General features: G+C 37.6%; 1 protein-coding gene across 11 annotated transcripts in view; it reads right to left on the bottom strand.

The window, feature by feature from the left end:
* LOC127581165 (kinase suppressor of Ras 1-like) overlaps positions 1–20,562 on the bottom strand; it is a 159,173-nt gene that overhangs the window by 21,734 nt on the left and 116,877 nt on the right. For 9 of the 11 annotated variants that reach the window (XM_052035229.1, XM_052035230.1, XM_052035223.1 and 6 more), the window contains 10 exons: positions 19,980–20,127; positions 17,843–18,302; positions 15,152–15,333; positions 9,016–9,085; positions 8,096–8,179; positions 7,289–7,350; positions 6,087–6,193; positions 4,263–4,422; positions 1,298–1,339; positions 1,027–1,084 (listed from right to left, as the gene is read on the bottom strand). In XM_052035229.1, the coding sequence (XP_051891189.1) occupies positions 1,027–1,084; positions 1,298–1,339; positions 4,263–4,422; positions 6,087–6,193; positions 7,289–7,350; positions 8,096–8,179; positions 9,016–9,085; positions 15,152–15,333; positions 17,843–18,302; positions 19,980–20,127 (1,373 nt within the window). The remainder of the gene's footprint in view (positions 1–1,026; positions 1,085–1,297; positions 1,340–4,262; positions 4,423–6,086; positions 6,194–7,288; positions 7,351–8,095; positions 8,180–9,015; positions 9,086–15,151; positions 15,334–17,842; positions 18,303–19,979; positions 20,128–20,562) is intronic. The other 2 variants (XM_052035228.1, XM_052035227.1) reach the window with 2 other exon arrangements.

Here is a 20,562-nt window from a genome sequence, read left to right as displayed (position 1 = left end):
GCAATGGCAACATAAAGAAATTGTGAATATTTTAAAATGACTGACTCATTCATCAACACATCTCTATGGCAAAATTAGTCTGATACTTTAGTTGTTTTTCCTATGGCAATAACACCCATGTCTAGTGTCAAAAGGAGCAGAGTGGAGCACCATCATGCTTCACTGGCTACAAGTAAATCATGGTGGACGCTGCTGGATTCTCAACAATAAAGCCAAAACAAATTGTACCCCTTAAAACAAAAGCCTCAAACTCAATACAATGAAATAAACCTGTGCAATAAAACTGTAAAAAAAAACAGAATTCCAAAATCATATAGAATACAAACCCATACAAACAGTTGCACCTCAAACTGACAGCATATTTTGATTTTGTTGAATACTATCAATGTCACTGATACTATCTAACCAATGCGAATAACTAGAGCAAAATTAAATTAGAAAAACCAATTTAACAAAGCAATTGTTACAAAGAACCAGGCACTGGCTGGAGAGCTTTACGTACAATGCCTCCATTATGACAACAGGAAGTAACAGTGAATGGAGCAGGGAGAAAGGAAATAAAAAATACAAATACAGCAATGTTAACTGGAACTCTAGTCACTTCAAAAATAATTAGACAGATAATGAGAATGCTATTATGTTGTGCAGTTTTATTTCCTTAAAAAAAACACAATACCATTCAATAGAAAATTTTCAGATGTGCCTTTTTTCATGCCTTTCCTGCCTTTCAAGAAAGCACCTCAATGCTGTCTCCCCATTGACCACCCCTACCTTATAACTTCATGATCTAACATTCAGCAGTGAAGACATTGGGAAAACTAAATCTACTCCCAAGTCTCAGGCATTTTTCAACCATTATCTGTCACTAAAGATCATGGGTGAGTCACTATCGTGGTTATTTTCGGCTCATACATACATCATTGATGCAGGAAACATGGCCTAGAAGGAGATGAACTGATCCTGTGGTATAAAATGCTAAATTTACATACAGTACTGTATGGAAATAAAGATAAAATAAATACTTACTTAGTGTCTTCAGAGCTGTCAGGCTGTGAAGTGACATGCAACGAAGGGCTAGGAACATCTAGATAACAAGAAGTTATAATTAACAGTCATTTAACCTGATGGTACAATTCTATAAAAACTAACCCAGTAAAACGGCCAAGTAAAAATAATTGAGTTCTTAAAGTCTCTACACAGAGTAGTAATGTATTATGAGTCATTTTTCCTCAAGAAACAGGTGTATAGCTGAAAAAGATGAAGAAAGGAACATTTGAAGACTAGGTTTTCTACTCACCTGGGAAGATAAACTGTTGTCTATGATGAAAGTAGTACGCAGCTTGGGGAAAAGACCACACAGGCAGAAGAATAGATAACGAATCAGTAAAGAAATTATAGGACAGTACTCAGCAAATACCATTGTTATTAAATGGAGCTAATGTACATTTTTACTGATCTCCAGAAAGAGAATCTTTTGTTTGAACAGTACAAAATATTCTGCCCTACTGAGAAACAACAGAAAGTGACAGGCAGAAATTTAACATACTACCAAAACAATATGCCTCTAATCAATCCAATATTCCTATATAATTATCAATAGGATTTGGCAAGACCTTACTTTCCTCGCCAAAATTAATTATTTTTCATATGAGTTTTCAAATATTTGCATATTTTTACCTCTGTGATACGTTCAATGCTACTTTCTTGGGGAGGGAAATCCAGTTAAGGACAGCTAAATTATTCTTGAAAGAGGATGCATATGCTTGCATTGTTTAAACATATTTTGTTGCAAGAGTACATTTTGCCAAGTTGCGATGGCAAAAATCAAAAAGTACTACAAAACAATGGGAACTGATAACTACTGCAATACACCATTACTTCTATTTGGAAGGCCCTAACATGAATCTTAGTCCCCCTTAACAGGAACATTTCATTAATTCTCAGGCATACCACACTTTGAAAACCCAAGTGGTGAAAAAACTACTTTTTCTTTTGTGCATTTAGGCAAGGATTTAAGGAAATGGAAAGGAAAAATGAAGAAAGACAATGACAGAGAGAACAACGGGAGACATTTAAAGAGGAGATTTAAGGGGTTCAGGTTTTCACAAAAGGGAACGATAAGGCAAAATGGACACACGTCTGATACCGAGAGTTTAGTACATCAGAAAGTCTGGAAGAGAGCAGGAAGTGTAGGAGCAAAATTAAAATACTTGAAAGCAAAGAAAGGGCAGGAAAAAGTATTGGTATGTAAAATCCAAGTAAGTTTCATTGGCATACAAAGAGCAAGAGGAAAACAAAGGAAGAAGTAGGACATATTAGGGACTAAAAGGGTAACCTGTTTGTGGGCAAGATTTTGAAGAATAACTTGATTGTTTCCACAAAGGTGGTTTGATGCCAATTCTTAAGCTAAGACAAACAAGTTGGAAAATTAGGTGGGATAAACAGAAAAAGACAAATTATTCAGGGGTTTATCATGTTTAAAAATGGATAAAATACCAGACTGCATAAAATATAGCAAAGGCCGTTAAAAGAAACACAAAAAAGAGGAAACAGCAGAAGCTTTGATTACATTTTTCCAATCTTCTCTGGCTGCTGGAATGGTGCCAGAATATCAGAGAACTGCTAATGTGCTGTTGTTTCAGAAGGGAGGTGTGGACATATCAAATAATAGGCGGCCAGTTAGTTTAATTTTGCGGTAGGCCAATTATTAGAACATATTCTAAAGGATAGTACAAGTGTTCATTTGGAAAGGCACACATTAACCTGCGACAATCAGCAAGGATTTAAGGGAAAGTCCTTTAGGACTTAATATGATCAATTTCTTGAGGTACGAGGAGGATCAATGAGGCCTAGTGTTTTATATAGGCTACATGGATTTCAGCAAGGCATTAACAAGATCCCACCTGGCAGGCCGAAGTAAAAACCCATAAGGAAATTGGCAAATTGGGTCCAAAACAGTCTCAGTGAAAGGAAGGGTAATGAGGGAAGGGTGTTTTGATGTTTTTGTGACTAGAATACTGCTATCAGATATTCCAAAGGCCTTGGTATTCAATCATTTGCATATCATGCACAGTAGAGACCAAGACCAAAATGTAGGAGGAATTATATAGTAGTTGTCAGATGATACAGAAATTGACTACACAGTTGACAGTGAGGAGGAAAGCTCAAGATTGCAGGAAGATAGTGGTCTGGTCAGCTGGGCAGAAAATGGCAAATGGAATTTGGTCCATATACATAATGTATTTGGGAGGTGCAAGGGAAGGGAAGGGAATACACAATAAATGGTAGGAACTTGTGTTGTGGAGGGATCTAGGAGAATGTGTGCACAAATTGTTAAAAGATGCCAGAAGGCCAATAATGTGGTTAAAAAGACACATGGGATTCCATCCTTTAATAGCCAAAGCATACAAGAGCAGTGAGATTAAACTGGAACTATATACAACAGTAGTTAGGCCATAGTTCAAATATTGCATAAAGTTCTGGCCATCACATTACAGGAAGAATGCGACTGCACTCTGGGGTTGCAAAGAAAATTTACAAAGATGGTTCTGTGACTGGAAAATTGTACCTATGAGAAAAGATGGACAAACTTGGATTTGTTTCTTTAGAATAAAGGGGAAATATAATTGAGATGCAAATAGAGTAAATAGGAAGGATCTACTTCCCTTAGCAACTGTGTTTAAAAAAACAGGTAGCATAACTTTTAAGGGCACATGAGGATGTCTTTCTCTACCCACAGAGTGCTAGAGGTCTGGGACTTAGTTCCTGAAAAGATGTTAGAGGGAAAAACCTTAACAACATAAAAAATACACGGATCCATACCTGAAGAACTGTGATCTGTAAGGCTATGGACCATTGGTGAAGGATGGGATTGGGCTGTGTAACTCTTTGAGGAGCACAAACATGTGGGCTGAATGGCCTCCTTCTATGTTGTAAACCTTCTACCATTCAGTGCAATTTCTTGTTGGGCAATAACACGAGGTAATCCTAGAGCACACATCACCCTCGTTCATTGAAAAAAAAGATTGGTTTGTTGTTTATTAATAAGGGTTGAGAGGGGATGCTAGCAGAGATCATGGGTGAGGGAGGAAAGAGTAACAACATTATTTTTTAGAGAACATAAAAATCTTTACATATTATGAAATAATGCAATTTGAACTTTACAATTTCACAATGGAACTGGTTTCCTATCCAACACAGGTCTGCGTATAAGTTTCCAATACAAGGCTTTCCATCCATACCCTTTTATCTTATGTACTTACCTGGAAATTTGAATCTATCTCTATGGCCTTTCGGTGAAGGATTTGAGGGCGGAGTTGCACTGGGAGGATTGGAAGACTGAAAAGGTGCTGGAGAAGATGGAGTTGAAGAGGTTGTTGAAGAGGGATTGCTGCTGGAATCTAAAGGCACTGGTGCATGATCCTTTGGAGGGAGAAAAGTCATTAAAATTTGATCATTTGTCCATTTATTAATTTGCAATACAATGAGCAACAATATAATATAACCTCAAATTTTATTTCATGCTTATGTTTCCTGAATTTCCAAGATCTCTCATTAATGTTTTTTGTGGGTTGCTGCAAATCTGTGGCTACAATTTAATGTAGAATACAAGGGTTAATTATTTAGCTGTTCAGAAAAGGTATCACTTCAATGCTTTCATAATTCACGAGAACATTTAAAATCCTTCAGGGTCTCATTTTAGGGTCTGTGTGTAAAATTTATGCATGCTTACTTCTTCAAAGTATTGGAAATTTGATAAATGTCAGGAAAAACAAAAAACTGCAGACGCTAGAAACTTAAAAAACCAGAAGATGTGGGAAACACTCAGCAGATCAGGCAGCATCTTTGGAAAGAGAAACACGTTGGTGCTTCAGATTGAAAGCCCTTTATCAGAAGTGGGAAAGAGAGAAAACTACTTAGCTTTAAGTTGCAGAGATGGTGGAGAAAAATGGGGCCAGGAATGACATTGTGTTAAGCTGTTGAAGCTATCTGCTTGATAGATTAATGGGGGCCGTTAGAGAAAAGAAACAAAGCAACATGTAAAAGCTGTGAAATACCGGTCACACATATACAAAATGCCCAGCATATCAGGACTAAGCAAAATGGTTACGAACACTTTGACCAAAAATCTACAAATTCATGCCTCATGTACTCATTAATTTGATTTTATGGACAACAAAAATCTAATTGAAAGGAAATATATGTAAGAGGAAATAGGGAAAGGAAGCTCTGATTTATGTGTTAATGAAGTTAAATGAATATACATAATTGCTCAAAGGGACTGTGGAGAACATCAATAAATTCGAGAGCAAGATTCAAAGAGAAATAATTGAAGGTCTGGCATTTATTTTTTTAAAAAGCTTAGGGACTGGCATGAAGGATATTGGCCTTTTTTGGTCCCATAATTTCTCATCCTCCTATTACCTGTTGGCACATATGCTACCATTACAGAATGAAAGGAGTTATTTAACTAGAATCAGCATGCTAAGAAGAGTCACCATGCAAATAAACACTACCCAGACTTGATAACTTAGTTTCTAGGCTATAGAGAAAAGTCAGGTGTTTGGAACTAATTGGATAGCCCTTTCAAAGAGTTGGAACAGGGAGAATGGCATTCGATAGTTAGAACATCATGATTCATACAGCATGGCAACTGGCCCTTCAGTCACCAAGTCTGTGCTAACCATCAAGCTCCTATGTACCATTTTATTCTCCTCACATTCCCTATCAACACCTCCCAGATTTTACCCCTCACCTACAAACTAGGGGCAATTTACAGGGGCCAATTAATCTGAGAATCTGCATGTCTTTGGGATATGGCAGGAAGCTGGAGCACCCAGAGGAAAGCAAACCTTCACAGATAGAACTTACAAATTCTACAAACAGCAACAGAGATGAAGATTGAATTCAATTCACTGGAGCTGAGGCAGGAACTCCACTAGTTGCCACCCAATTGTGCTTACCCTAATGGTTTAAGTTAGTTTATTTATGTGTTAAAATATTTTCATTTGATGACATTTATAATTAAAGTTAAAACGTTTTATTAAAAAGCTACCAGTTAAATCTACAAAGCTAGCTTGTGTTACCTTTTTATGTGGTGCCTTTGGAAGAGTAGCAAACTGAGGCTCCCCAGGCCTGTCCACAGAATTGTTTATATCAGATGGTACAGACTCAGTTCTTCGTATTTTCGTAACTAGTTGACAAAGAAAAACACAAATTACTAGTTTCTCCAAAACATGTATCATATGAATGCTACTTTAGACTAGACCATAAATTACAAATTACAAACCTACAGACTCACCAGCTATCTCAACTACATCTTCTTCTACCCTCCCTTCATTGCATTCAACCTGTTCCTCCGTCTCCATCGTATATGCTCCAATGATTAGACTTTCCATGTGGGTGCCTCTGAGGTGGCTTCCTTCTTCCTGATCCATGCTTCCTTCTTCCTGATCCATGCTTCCCCTCAATCATGGTTGACCAAGCCCTTGACTGCATTTCATCTGCTACCCACAACTCTGCTCTCACCCATTCTCCTCCTGGACAGAGCAAGGATACTGTTCCCTCGTCCTTACATTCCACCTCACCAGCCTCCACATTCAATGCATTATCCTTCGCAATTTATGCCAGCTCCAATAATATTCCACACCAGATGTACCTGCCCCTCCTTTCCCAATATTCTGCTGGGACCATTCCCTTTGTGCCTTGCCTGTCTGGCCCTTCCTCTTCACAAACCACTCCCTTCCTCACGACACATTCCCCTGTTCCTGGAGGAGACATAACACGTGTCTTTTTAACTCTTCCCTTTCAACCATCCAGGGACCCAAATAGTGAAGCAGTGATTCACCTGCACTTCTTCCAATCTAGTGCATTGCATTTGTGCTCACAATGTGCTCTCCTCTACAGAGAGAAAGCCAAATGCAGATTAGGTGACCACTTTGCGGAGCACCTATGATCAATCTGCAGGGCTGCCCGAACTTCCAGTTGATGTTTTAATTGTCCATCCTACTCATTCTCTGACCCATCTGTCTGTGACCCAACGCAAGCTTGAGGAAAAGCACCTCATCTTCCAACAAGGTAGATAGCAGCTCTCCTGACACGATACAGGATTCAACAGTTCCAGGAGATTTGCTTTCTTTGTTATATGAGAACTGGTCAGATCATGAAACTGTAAAGGGCTATGGGGTGTAAATTTTACTAATCAACTACGAGAGGTACTAAAGCTAATCCATAAAACGTCCTACAGGGAATAATGCTGTGCACTCTATATTATGATCTGAAATCTTACTTTGGGGAAATGATATCCGGCACGGAGGAGCTTCTTTCGTGCATTTGTTGTGGCACTTTAATCTAAGAGGAAAGCAAAATATAGAACCAAAATGCATTCAAATTTCAAAACTAAGGTAAGCAATAACTTTTCCTGATCCTTAACAACAATTCAACAGGTAGAATGGAAACAAGGGATTTGCCATGAATATTTTACCACCAAAAGCTGCTATGCTTATAGGATGTCTTATCTGAAATAAATCCTGGCAGTTACCTTTTGTATTGAAACTGATCCTTTACATGAGCTGCACCACTTCAATTCCAGACATTTAAAGACTTCTTTTTGACTGATTATATATTAATAGAGTTTGAGAGAACAACAGTAACTTTTCCTAATGGAAGTTTCCTCAGAATTCACTTTTAGGAATGAATATATTCAGGTTTGAATAATTAAATCTTCAGAAAATTTGCCCATTTCCTTTTACAAGACCAAAGAAATCACATATTCCGCAGAGAACGTGCAATTAAAGACCAGTATTTGTTCTTAAGAGCATGTCACAGATGTGGTTTGGTCCAGCCTTTATCAAAGGCCTACATTCAGAGTGCTGGATGTAGATCAGTAGCAGACACTGTGGTTGACTGCCACATTGCTGCCCAAGTCAAGATCAGATTAATCAAAGCAATGACCGGGGACTAAATTTGTGGTTTGACCAGCTGGTCTCACGGATAGATGTTTATCCAGGTTACATCATTTGTTAGGTAAATTTCTGCGCTTGCCTATGGCACCAATTCGTACAATTACAAGCGTAACTGCTCCAGTAGGACCTACCTACAGTGTTTGCACTTCACGCCAAACATCATATTTTTTTGACAAACTTGACATGTCTGCGAGAGCCAGGATTTTGTTGAAAACCTGGAAACAAATTTTCAATAGCCTTTTTAGTCCAAGAGAAGCACAATTAATTACAGCTAAGTGGAAGAATGATTCAATCAGTGATAAGGGGTACCTTTACAGCCAAATAGAATATAAATTAATAGCAGAGCCAAGATTGCCATCAGTATCCAAGAAAAGCAAAAACAACAAATTTTGTTAAAAAAAAAGGCAAATAAAATTCACATGATGCTTAAAGCTATTCAATATTAGTCTAATACAAGTATTTTTCCCTTCTTTGAATGTGATATACAGAAATTCAAATAGATAAATCATCCAGTTCACAATCTGCTGTCCTCTGTTATTTTCACCAATTTGGTCATGTACTAGTTTTACATCATCATCTCCAAGTGTATAAAAGAAATCATAATGGGTTCCATCAAAATAAATGTCACTACTCAATAAAAGTTGCAAGCTGCATCCTAAACGATGTAGCCAAAGTGCTATCCTAGGAAAGCTGCAACTCACTAGATGGAATACAAGACCCAACCTATCTTTCCAGAAGGTAAACTCCTGATTTCAAATACCTTTTTAAATTATTGGCACTTCTAATAGGAAAGGGGAAAAATACTGCAGAACTTAGTTTCACTCAATAGCTGTTTAACAATCAATAAGGAGCTCTCCTTTGGTGTGTAGATTAAGATAATCATACTTTATCACTATATTCTACATTTGGCCTTCTTTGTTAGACACAAATGAACAGGCTGTAAATGAAGTTCAAGATTATATAAAGTAGGAAATGGATTTAGTACCATTGCATTAAACATTTAAAAAAACACAAGCAAAAAATATTAATGTGTTTCCAATATATCACTTACCTATGTGTAATGGAAAGCCCAAAATCCCTGTGTTGCATCTGAGGGGATCCCCGTGGTACATGTAACGAATCTGTAATGGAAAAGGTCAGATAAATGTATTTTTAAAGCAATTAAAACTGCCACGCAATAAAAGAACATACACATAAAAAATAATTCAAGGCCATGGTTATATGGGCAACTTTTGCCCTGATGGATGTCAACCTTGTGTGCATTAATATACATTTACAAGCAGAATCAGGTTTACTATCACTGACATGTGTCATGAAATTTGCTGTTTTGCTGTAAGTTACAAAAATAAACAAATAGTGCAAAAGAGGAATAATGAGATAGTGTTCATGGGTTCATGAGTTCAGAAGCATTTCTAAGCTCTAAAATTAATGTCAATGAAACACCAGATATTTCCAACAGATTTAAAATGGAATATTTCAGACTACTAAAGTCTGGGTATTGAAGAAATTTTGGGGTAATTATACCAAAAAAAGCTCTCTGCACAAAATCCAATTTTTTTTTGTTTATAAATCTCCAATAAAAAAAAGAATGGTTGGTAAAAATTAATGCAAAACTATACAAATTTAACACATTTTCTGCCTAGAACAGCTTCTGCCAAGGTGAAATATAATGGGTAGTCTGATGTGGTTACACATCAACAACCAACATATAATGTCTAAAAACAAAGTGCTCGAAATACTCAGCAATTCAGCGTAGCATTTTGTGGAGAAATACTTAACATTTCAGGAGAACTGTGGCAGAGACACCACACTGAATTAAATCTGCAGGGCCTTAAAAAAAAAATGGCATGGACACAGAGAACCATCCTGGGGGCTAATGCAATGCACAGGCTGAGGACAGTCTAGCTCAAATTTTGCCATTATGTAGGGCATCATCACTATGATTATCATAATGACTGTATTATGAAAAAGGACACATGGAAGTATCAAATGTATGGTCATATACAAAGCAAGACAACATCAATTACATTACAAACCATATGAAAAGTTTGCTTTACGAGATTGGTAATCAAACACAAACCTCACATGCTTAACACTTGAAGAGCTTTATAACTCTGAGTAATGAAAGTTCGAAACTATTTCCAAATACATTTTACGTAAAACCTGAAAAATGAATGTTTTTTTCCTGATTTTCTCCCCTTGACCTTCAAGTCTTGAATGAGCTGAGTTCTGTCAACACTTTCCATCCGTTCAGCCAATTTTCATGTGCAAGCATAGGCATGGGATTTCAGTACTCATCTTTTCATATAGCACAATATGACCAAGCCTATTTATACATTTTTCCACAAGGCATCCACTTTGCAGCCAGCACCAAGAGCTGTATACTGGTTTATGCTCCTTCCTCTCCTCCAACCCACTAATAACCCCTCTTTAGCCAGCAGCACTGGACCACCTTGCTAAAAATAATTTAGGACAAAACAGGAATCTTTAAACAAAATGATCCAGAAAAAAAATAAAATGAATACCAAATACTGGTTTCTATCATAGAATTACAGAAGTGAAGCACTTCCTTAAGCCGATCCAGGGAATTGCTTAACCATACAAATTAAAATATAGTGGGCTATGTTGTGATAACTGACCATCGTGGCAGGGAAGCACTGCAAATGAACTTGCTGGCTCTGAAATGGTGAGGCAAAAGAAGATGGAACCCCTTCCATGATCACTACTCAGTGACCCAACAAACTAAGTTTGTGAACTCTAGCGTGGACTATATTAAGATTAGCTACGAAAAACCTGTCCACACTAAGGCTCACAGATTTTTTTAAAAAATGGTCCAAGTATAAATTATCATAGAATGAAAAAGGAAAAGGAAGAGTGGAGATAAAATTGGGGTAAAATAGAAATTAGCAAAAAAGGGAGACAAATAAATCAAAGGAACATTTCAAATTTGAGTTTACAGGATGCACAATATTAAAGTATTTGGGATTATTTGTTCTAAGGATCAACACAATAAAAATGAGTGATTATTCTGGTTTTTTTTCAGCTGAGTAAGTTATTCCATGCATTTAAAAAAAAGTGACAAGATGAATTGTAATGGCTCTCCAAGCTGACACAGTCAGTTCCTGTTGGGCCAATAAGTGAAGTGTTGTTGTTAAATTTAACAACTCTACGAATCAAGTTGATCACCTATCCAGAACAAAGGACTCCTACACTTGAAACAAATACGATGCCATACAATACATAAAAGAAGCAAGTTAATGCATACAAAAATCAAGATAGACATTGTCATACTCAAGTATGAGTGTTGACAGCAAAAAGCAAAAGTACTTGTAACAATTAACTTGCTTATTCTCCCAAAGTAACCACTGGATGTGATCCATCCAAATTAATAAAAAGGTTCAGCAGGTTGTTAAAGCACAAGGTTAGAGAGCCCCTATTTCTTCACTACAGCCATTCATCTGAGAGGCTATCTAAAATCATACTTAATGAGTTTGTTATTCAATTGACTCATTAAATACTGGTCTTTAATCAAGAACATATTCAATGAATTATTACTGACATTGAAGATAATTCACAGCATCACTGAAAATAAAACATTATTTGTAAAATTAACTCTTCTCTATTGTAAAAATCCAAAACATATTACAGGCAACCCCCACATTATGGCTGTTTGGGTAATGGAAATTCACCCTTACAAAATTCAAAGCGCTACCCAAAAATTTGTGAAATAAAATTCATTCTCAAGGAATTTATACAGGAGAAAAGTATAAATAAATACGTTTATTTTCCTTCAACTCATTTCTTGACGCATGCGCAGATGACACGGCTTCACGTTATGGGAAATTACAATACTGATCGTTTTCTAGGAGAGCAACCCTAACACAACGAGGGGTTGCCTGCATCGGAATGACAATTACCGAGTGATAGTTTAGCATTCCCTAGGAATTTACTGATACCCTTCTATTCACGTCAGTAGTAACACAAGGAGAAACTGGAAAAAGTTGCTGTCTTGGCCTGAGAACCTGCTTGAAGAGGATTTTAAAAAAAAGAGGGAAAAATGCTATTTAATTTAAAGAATGACAACGTACAGTAAAACTGCTAATCCAGTACCTGATTGTTTGAACATCCCAATGGTTCAGCATCTAGCTCATTCATTAGCACATTAAGTCCTCATTATCTACTCACAGGCTTGGCTGCATAGGCCAAGTGCATAGCCGGAGCCTGTTGTGTTACCAGGTGTTGAGCTGAAACTCAGTGGGGTCCTATTTCCCTTTAAACTCATCAGATTCACTGGAAAATTTATTAGACTACTATATTTTTTTTTAAAAAGTGAAGTAAACTATTTTGGGGGTGATGAGAGTGATATCCAATAATCCAAACAATTTGCTCCCTGAGCACCAAAGTCCTGAGGGTGCCAGATTATTGGAGTTTTACTGTGGAAGGGGAAATCAGCAAAAGTATTACATGGATTTGCACAGGGCATGAAGCACTTGGCGCAACGCCATTTAGCTCAACCAGTCCACACTGGTGTTTATTCTCCACTGCAGCCTCCTCCCATTCTTCCTCATCTAAATTTATCCATAAAGTCCTCTATTCCCTTCCTCATATTTGTGCAGCCTCCCCTCAAATGCATCAACACCACAGTGCTCCAACCCCTTCCTGCAAGCTCCACACTTGGAATAGTCATTGAGTGAAGACATTTTTCCTCATTCAGTCCAAAAATGGCCTATCCCTTAGTTTAAGACTGTGAACTCTAAACAGACTCCAGAGTTAGGTGAAATACCCTCTCTGTAGCTACAATGTCGAGCTCTTCAAGAATTTTATATGTTTCAATGGGACCACTTCTCATTCTTTTAAAAGCTAAAGAATGGAAGCCCAGTTGACTAGATTCGTGCCTCATCTGACAGACCTGCCATCCCAGGAACCAGTCTGGTAAATCTTCACTGCACTCCCTCTACTGCAAGTATCCTTTATTAGATAAGAAGACTAGAACTATACACAATACTATTTATAATTCTAGTCATCTTACTTAATGAGGATGCAAGGAGGCTTTCACTGGACCCTATGTTATTGCAGTAAAACATCTTTACTCAAATCCTCCAGCAAGAGATCAACATGCAATTTGCCTTTTCAACTGCCTGCTGTACCTCCATGTTAGCTTTCAGTGACTTCTGTACATCCAGGTCCCTTTGAACATCAATATTCTCACCATTTAAAAATATCCCTGCTTGTTTTTTTTTCCTCCATCAAAGTGGATAACCTCGCATTTTTCCATCTGTCACTCAGCGTGTCCATATCCTGTTAAAGCCTCCTTGCATCCTCATCATTGCTCATTTTCCCACTTGGATTCATATCAGTAGGAAACTTGGAAATGTCCCCTTAGCCAAATCATTGATATAGATTATGAATAATTGGAGCCCAAGCACCAATCCCTGTGGAACCCCAGTAGTTACTGTCTACCAACCCAAGAAGTGCCAATTTATGGAGACACAAGACACTGCCGGTGCTGGAATCTGGAGCAACCGACAAACAATCTGCTGGAGGAACTCAGCAGGTTGAGCAGCATCTGTGGGGGGGGGGCGCGGGGAGGAACTGTTGACATTTCAGGTCAAAACCCTGCAACAGGACATTAACAGTGCTCGTAAGCTGTTCCTACTCTGTTTCCATCTTTTAACTAACTCTCACTCCACACAGGTAACTTACCTTCAATTCCATAGGCTCCAACTTTACTCAGCAATGTCTGTATATATGAAACCTGGGGTACTTGCCATTGGTTCTACACCAAAGATGGCATAAAGTCAGAAAGAGGAGCTGGCTACCCAACCCAATGGGATCTGACTATGCTTTTGGAAAAAGCTCAAAATCATTTAGTTGGATTGGCACCAAAAATTAATGTGCTAATCATGCCATTTGACTTCATTCTGAAATGTTGATACTTCATTCAAAAAAGACAAGCCTGCTAGCCAACAAAGCCTCATTTGTTTAGCTAGAGCCTCCCAGCCTTTAAATCAGCAAGCTGCCCCGCCATTCTGCAAACCAGTTCAGCTGACAATTTCTGGCACAACTGCAACTCTTAGTAGGGGTAGGCCACCAGCTGAGAGAGACCTGGGCTTTCCCAGGGTCTCTGGCTCAGTCTGGAACTCTGGATGTGGTGGTGTGGGTGAGAGTAGAGAGAAAGAATAGTGAATTTGGTTAACATTGCTTATATAATTATTTGTTCCAATCCCGCCCTATTTGATAGGCCGAGGTATTGTGGGCAAACAACTAAATGAAGGCCATATTTTAAAATTCTAACTTTTGTTTTTTTTAAAAAAACTTTTTACTCTTGTGCTTCCTCCCAGACGTGGCTTGTGTTGCTCAGCTATGTCCTTTCTTGAAGTCGGTGGTGGATACAAGGACACTCACCTCAAGAAACAGCCACAGCTGGGAAAGGTCAACAAGGATCTCCATATCAAATCACCTTTGAAGGTGAAGTGACATTATCAGCTTGTGCCAGAGGACTGTTCACATGACCTCTCTGCCTATTGATGAATGCCCTGTCGCTCAGCGTACTCTGAAAAGTTATCCAGCTGAAGCCAGTCAGGAGTTTAGCAGGCACAAAGAACACAGAGCATTAAGCATAATGGCTGCAGCTTGCTGGTAAGTAGTAGGCAGATGTTAGGTCAGATGATGCATTGTCAATACAAGCTAATTTTGTATCCTCAGTGTCACGATGGACTGTTTGCTTAATGGACTGCATTACACAATTCACTGGGATACAGGTAGAATTAGACTGTTTCTCCATAACACTGTATGGATAATCTAAATTATCAAAATGCACTTGGGCTGTTCACACCTCTATCAGTGACTTGTTCAAGAGCCATATTAGTCATACCAGCTTAATTGCTTTCTCAGCTACATTGCAAAACAGTTAAGAGAATGAAAGTGAAATTGATTGTGTTTTCAAATAGGCGATGAAAATAGACAGGAGACATGCTTCATTAAAAATAGACGATTTGCATCATTTTTGCATCAATTAGGTTTAAATGCTTGGCTACAGATTAGTTCTTTAATCATTCCATCCACTTAGAAAAGTCATGCAAAAGAGAAATAGAAGCATGTCATGCAGGAATATGCCACTAAAAAGCAAACTAATCTGATAAATGCAAAGCTCCCAAACAGCAGCATACTAATGTTTAAATACCAACTTTTAGGGGAACTGTGGTCATCAGATGCACAAGGTGTTGAGGGAAGACAGTGAGAACTTCCGATAGATGGAGAAAAGAAAGGCCTACATGGTAATAAGGGGGATCGGGTCACGATATCATCACAGCTGGTGCCACTGCCATTGATGCTCAGATTGAGAAAAAACTTGTTTTTCTTACCGAACCTAGGAAAGAAAAAGAACAGAAACATAAGCAGTTACGATGAGAGGCAGCAGAATTAACAGCATGAAATAAAGATATAATCATAACTGCACAGCAAATTTACAAATTCTATTAGCATTTGCAGTAACATTGACAATTAATGTTAGAACAGAATATAGTTATATGATAACCTTTAGACAAAGTGCCTGTGTGGAGGTATTTTCTGTTTTGTGGGTCAAACACTAAACACATTCTTGAATAGGTTTATAAATTTGCTAAACCAGCACAAAGCAGAACCTTTATCCACTTGAATATATGACTGAAGTGTAACCCAGCTGTTAATCCCCTCAATTGATGCATCTGCTGTAAACTGAAATTGAAGCATGGATACTTGGAATGAGAAACAGCACACTTTAGCAAAAAGAAATGGAGTGTGACAGACTGCACTGAGTGTGGTTGAATGAAGATAGTAAACTCTATAAATATCATGGGCTGGAAAACTATAGCTTACAAAAAAATGTCTGATGTGAATAAAACCTAGCTACTGTTCATCGCAGGAATCCTTACAAAGTTACGGCAACACATCATTTGGTCAATCAGTTAAATTATTAAAAAAAACAATTTGTCGAGCTTGACAAAATGTTATTCAATTAAAATTCCACCAAGTCATTATACTCAGAAGAAAACAAGCTTGATGAGCCACCTCTTACAGTACTTGTAACTCTATGTTTTCTGGATAGTGATAGGAATAGATACCAAGTCAATTTCCTCACGTAGCACAACAGTAAGGCTAAACTTAGCTGAGGTCTGCAAAGCTGATATTGACTGAGAATGAAACAATGATTTTGAGGATGGATCTGCTAATAAAATGATTAACTACTTAAATTACCAGAGGAAACTTTCTGATGATTTTTGATAATCTTGGATCTACGTCCAAGATATCAGTTAATTAGAAGGAATCTAGATAGGGACTTTGAATTTTTTATAATAGCTCTAGCATTATCAACAATCCAGCCCTTGGAGGTCTGTAATGAAATTTACATTGTCAAAAAAGAGCAAGATTCTTTGAATGTAACACCAGGCAAGGTATTACACAAGTGTTTTGGCCAGGCTACAACCCTCTCCCAAAAGTAGAGTGCATGAACTTTCAACTCTATTTTGTACAGGAGCATATGCATGAGGACTGGTCATCTTTGCAATTTTCCTTACCAACCAGAATGTTTAGTATTTCCTTCAAAAACCTGTACACCACCAACCTTCCACTGCACTATCCAGAAGTGAACATTAAGGGGCAGATGTGAGCAACTCAGCCTGAACCAATTCTGCTGAAAGGTCATGAACTCAAAGCAACTCTGTTCCTCTCTTCACTGATGCTATTTGATTATTTCCAATATTATTTTATTTTGTTGAATCTTCCCTCTTGGGATTAATGGAAACTGTAATTAACTTCAAATACAGTAAGAAATACAGTAAGGCACGGTCGTGTAGCAGTTAGCGTAACGCTTTACAGCGCCAGCGACCCAGGTTCAATTCTGACCGCTGTCTGTAAGGAGTTTGTACGTTCTTCCCGTGTCTGTGTGGGTTTCCTCTGAGTGCTCCGGTTTCCTCCCACATTCCAAAGACATACAGGTTAGAAAGTTGTGGGCATGCTACGTTGGCGCCGGAAGTGTGGCGACACTTGGAGGCTGCCCCCAGAACACGCTACGCAAAAGATGCATTTCACTGTGTGTTTCCATGTACATGTGACTAATGAATATCTTAAATAAAAAATGGGCAGTCATTAGCATCAAGACCTCTTACTTCTCTCCTCCCAATACAGCCCACCTTAACAGCCTTTATGTTATATCATTGTAACAAAAAAAAAGTTCAGCTCAACTAATCTCAACTACATTACCAAAATTTTAGTGACCCATTATTGCAAAGCAAAGCACTTTTATGAACGATCTTGTGGAAACTAACATTTCAAAATTTCAATGCAATATTAGAGCTACAAATGACATAACATAATGTGTATTAATGATTACAAAAATGCAAAATTAAAAACAATGCTAAGCTAGCAGCATTTCACTTCTTAAAAAAAATTAGTAAATATCTGTAGGTTACTGTGCATTCATCTTCCTTGCACACTAAAAGTTATCTACTCGCATAAAGAAAGATGCAAGTTATCTCAGCAAAATAGGTACATAAAAATTGCTAGTTGAAAGGTGCCCACTGTTAACTTTACAGTTCCAACAAGTTACTAGATTTAGCCTGTATACAAACTGCATATAAACAAATTCAAGACACACTGATAAAACTTTGATGTTCAATTAAATTTTAAACCACAAGTTATAAATGCCACTTTTTCCTAATCTACAAAAACCTAATAAACCTTTCTAGCCATCTGAAGCTTTTGATCTAGAAAACCCTTGAAAAAAATCAGTTGAATCAATTGCCATTAATTAAAAAAACACTAACTGCATATGGATAGACCACATTCATTGCAATGAAGCAAGCTATACTAGTTGATTAAAACACATAAATTTAACTTACTTAATTGTTGGTACCTCATCTATTCTATTGCCCAGTTGAGATTCATGAGATTTACTTCTGGTAAGTCCTGAGAAACCAGGAAAAAGCTGGATGAGTTTCCGTGAAGGTGGTGGAGGAGTTCGTGGTGGTTTAAATCGATTTTTCTTCTTTGCTGGAGGAGTGGCCGGTGGTGTAGTTGTAATGGTTTGACCTCCTGACATTCGTCGACCTGGTTGAGGGGACTGTGAAAAGGGGTCCACTAAGTTATCTGACCGATTTGGCAAATACACATAATCCGAAGTAGGAATAACAGAAACAGAGACTGAACGTGGCTGCGGATTAATTAGTCTGGGAACAGGCGAAGGACTGTGTGGCTGTCTGGAGCCAACAGAACATATCAACTCTGGAGGTGGTAGAGGGTTGCTTTCTCGTCTTGTTTCAGTTGAAGTCCAAAGAACAGCATCATCTTGCAACTCCCCACCTGCACAAAAGAAATTCAAAGATGAAAGCATTTATCAACACAGCAATGCTGCCTTTAAAATTCCTTACTTCGTACCAAATTTATGATGACAAAAAATTTAAATTAGGATAAAGGGTAATATTGAAAAATCATAGAGTAACATTGATTTACTGTTGTTTCCTATGTAGTCTGACAATTAAAGAGATAACAAATTATAATTTTTACTTACATTTAATTCACAAATTCAGACATTTCATCAAGTTTGCCAATATACATGTTAATTGCTAGGACTTTATTGTACTTTAGGGAAGTCCAAAGGAGGGAAATGAGATCAGTCAATAACATTAAAGCAAATTAATGCAAAGAAATAGAAGTAAGCTATTCAAATATGATGAACAGAATGACTAATTTCATTGTTTTTAAACACTCCTTGATTTTGCATCATTTGTTCAGAACCTCAGTGAAGTCAATGGTTAAATCAGTCAGAAAATGTGGTTATCATAAATAAAATAACAAACTTAAGTCTGTATTGAATTTGCTAGTCAAAGCCAATGTTTCGATTCATAAGCCATAATCATTTTAAATTCAGTGGTTGGGGAATTCACACCAGAATTCCTGCTTCTGATTATTCGTCAATGATTCCTGTTTCAAATTTTATGTATCTTAGTTACTTTTCACAATGTGCAACAAACTGATAAGTGATCTTTTACTTTCAGCATTAAATACTACACAATTGAAAGTTATGGAAATGAGTACACAATCACCATTTTAGAGATCTAAAATCTAGGAAGTAGAAACTACACTTTAAATAATACTGGCAACACGTTAAGATTGTTAATTTATGGTTAGAATAATAAAAAGTCAATTCTATATCCTGATCACAAACATAGAAATAATGTTCATATTGCATAATACAATAAACATTCACAACTACCCAGAAAGGAACTCCAGATCAGTGGGAAATGCTGGTGAGTGGTGATATTGTTCCTTCTACCATCAACAAACCCTATATCATACATAATACATTCTGAAGCTAGCATATATTCCATCCACCCAGCTTAAATTAAACTGTTAGATTTTGTTAAACTTATAAACCTTAGGTTTATCTCAAATGCCAAAGATACACCAAGTCCTGCAAACAAGTTACAGGACGTTATTGAATGGGTGGTGGGGGGGTGGGGGTGGTTGGGAAGAGATATTAAGAATAAATTTTGACTAACATGAATGGCACTGACCACTGGAACATAGACTCATTCAATTCCCCATTCCACTCACTTCCTGTTCAGAGACTTACCAAAACAATACCTCCCATCCTGGAAAGAAGGGGTTTCCAGACTGCATGGGAACTTGCAGCCAAAGTGGTTATACTATGCCTCCCCACCCTTGGGAAAGCAACAACTAAAGAGTTCAGATAACAAGCCAAATCACAATTAAAAGTGCATTGTGTCTCAAAACTGGATGACACATTCTTTTAAAAATTCCATGGAATAGGGTACTAAAACAACTACTTACCGGACGAAAGAACTACATTAAATCACCAAGCCCACATAAAATACTTAAAACAAGCAGCATTCATTTTAGAAAAAAAAATTGGAAGATATTTTAGAGCCCCGTACCAACTTAGGAGGCCTTCTCAAGATGTAGTGCTTCTCTTGTAATCAGTCTCAAATCATTTATCAGCTAGTCAAGAATAATTACCAGAATCATTTATGCTCCTTAAGCAGGAGAGGGCAGCATTCAATCGGCAACATTCCTCGGGGTTGGCTCCATATCTCTTCATGGCTTCACAGACTTTAGTATCCGACATACTCAGCAAGATATCTAGTGTTAGGTTACCTGGGATCTCCTGGAGCAGAACAAAATGTATATGTATCACAACTAAAATCATTACAATTCAACTCACATTACAAAGGCATTCACTCGTACTGAAACTCAGCTGCATTTTACTAGAACTTCAATATTACGCTCTTTTCCAAAACAAAATAGAAAACAAAGCTTTTCTTTGGAGTTATTCAGCTCAATTGTACCCATACAAGAGAAGTAAAAACAAAGGGTGATATAGAAAGCAGCAGGCTGCCCTAAAAATATCAGCCTACACAAAACTGCATCACCAAGTCTCCAATGCACGGGAATTCACTTGAATCACAGAGTTTGGTACTAATGTTTAAGAATGCAGGAAGTAGATTCCCTGTCTAATTCCAGCGTAACGCCAGTCATTTCACTTCCAGGAACACAGCCCTTAAACATCAGATGAAGGGAACCATCAAGTGGCAAACTCAAA

The sequence above is a fragment of the Pristis pectinata genome, chromosome 21 (assembly GCF_009764475.1).
Source record: "Pristis pectinata isolate sPriPec2 chromosome 21, sPriPec2.1.pri, whole genome shotgun sequence".
Classification (NCBI taxonomy): domain Eukaryota; kingdom Metazoa; phylum Chordata; class Chondrichthyes; order Rhinopristiformes; family Pristidae; genus Pristis; species Pristis pectinata.
Note: the sequence above shows the minus strand (reverse complement) of the source record. Positions and strands in the feature narration are given on the sequence as shown.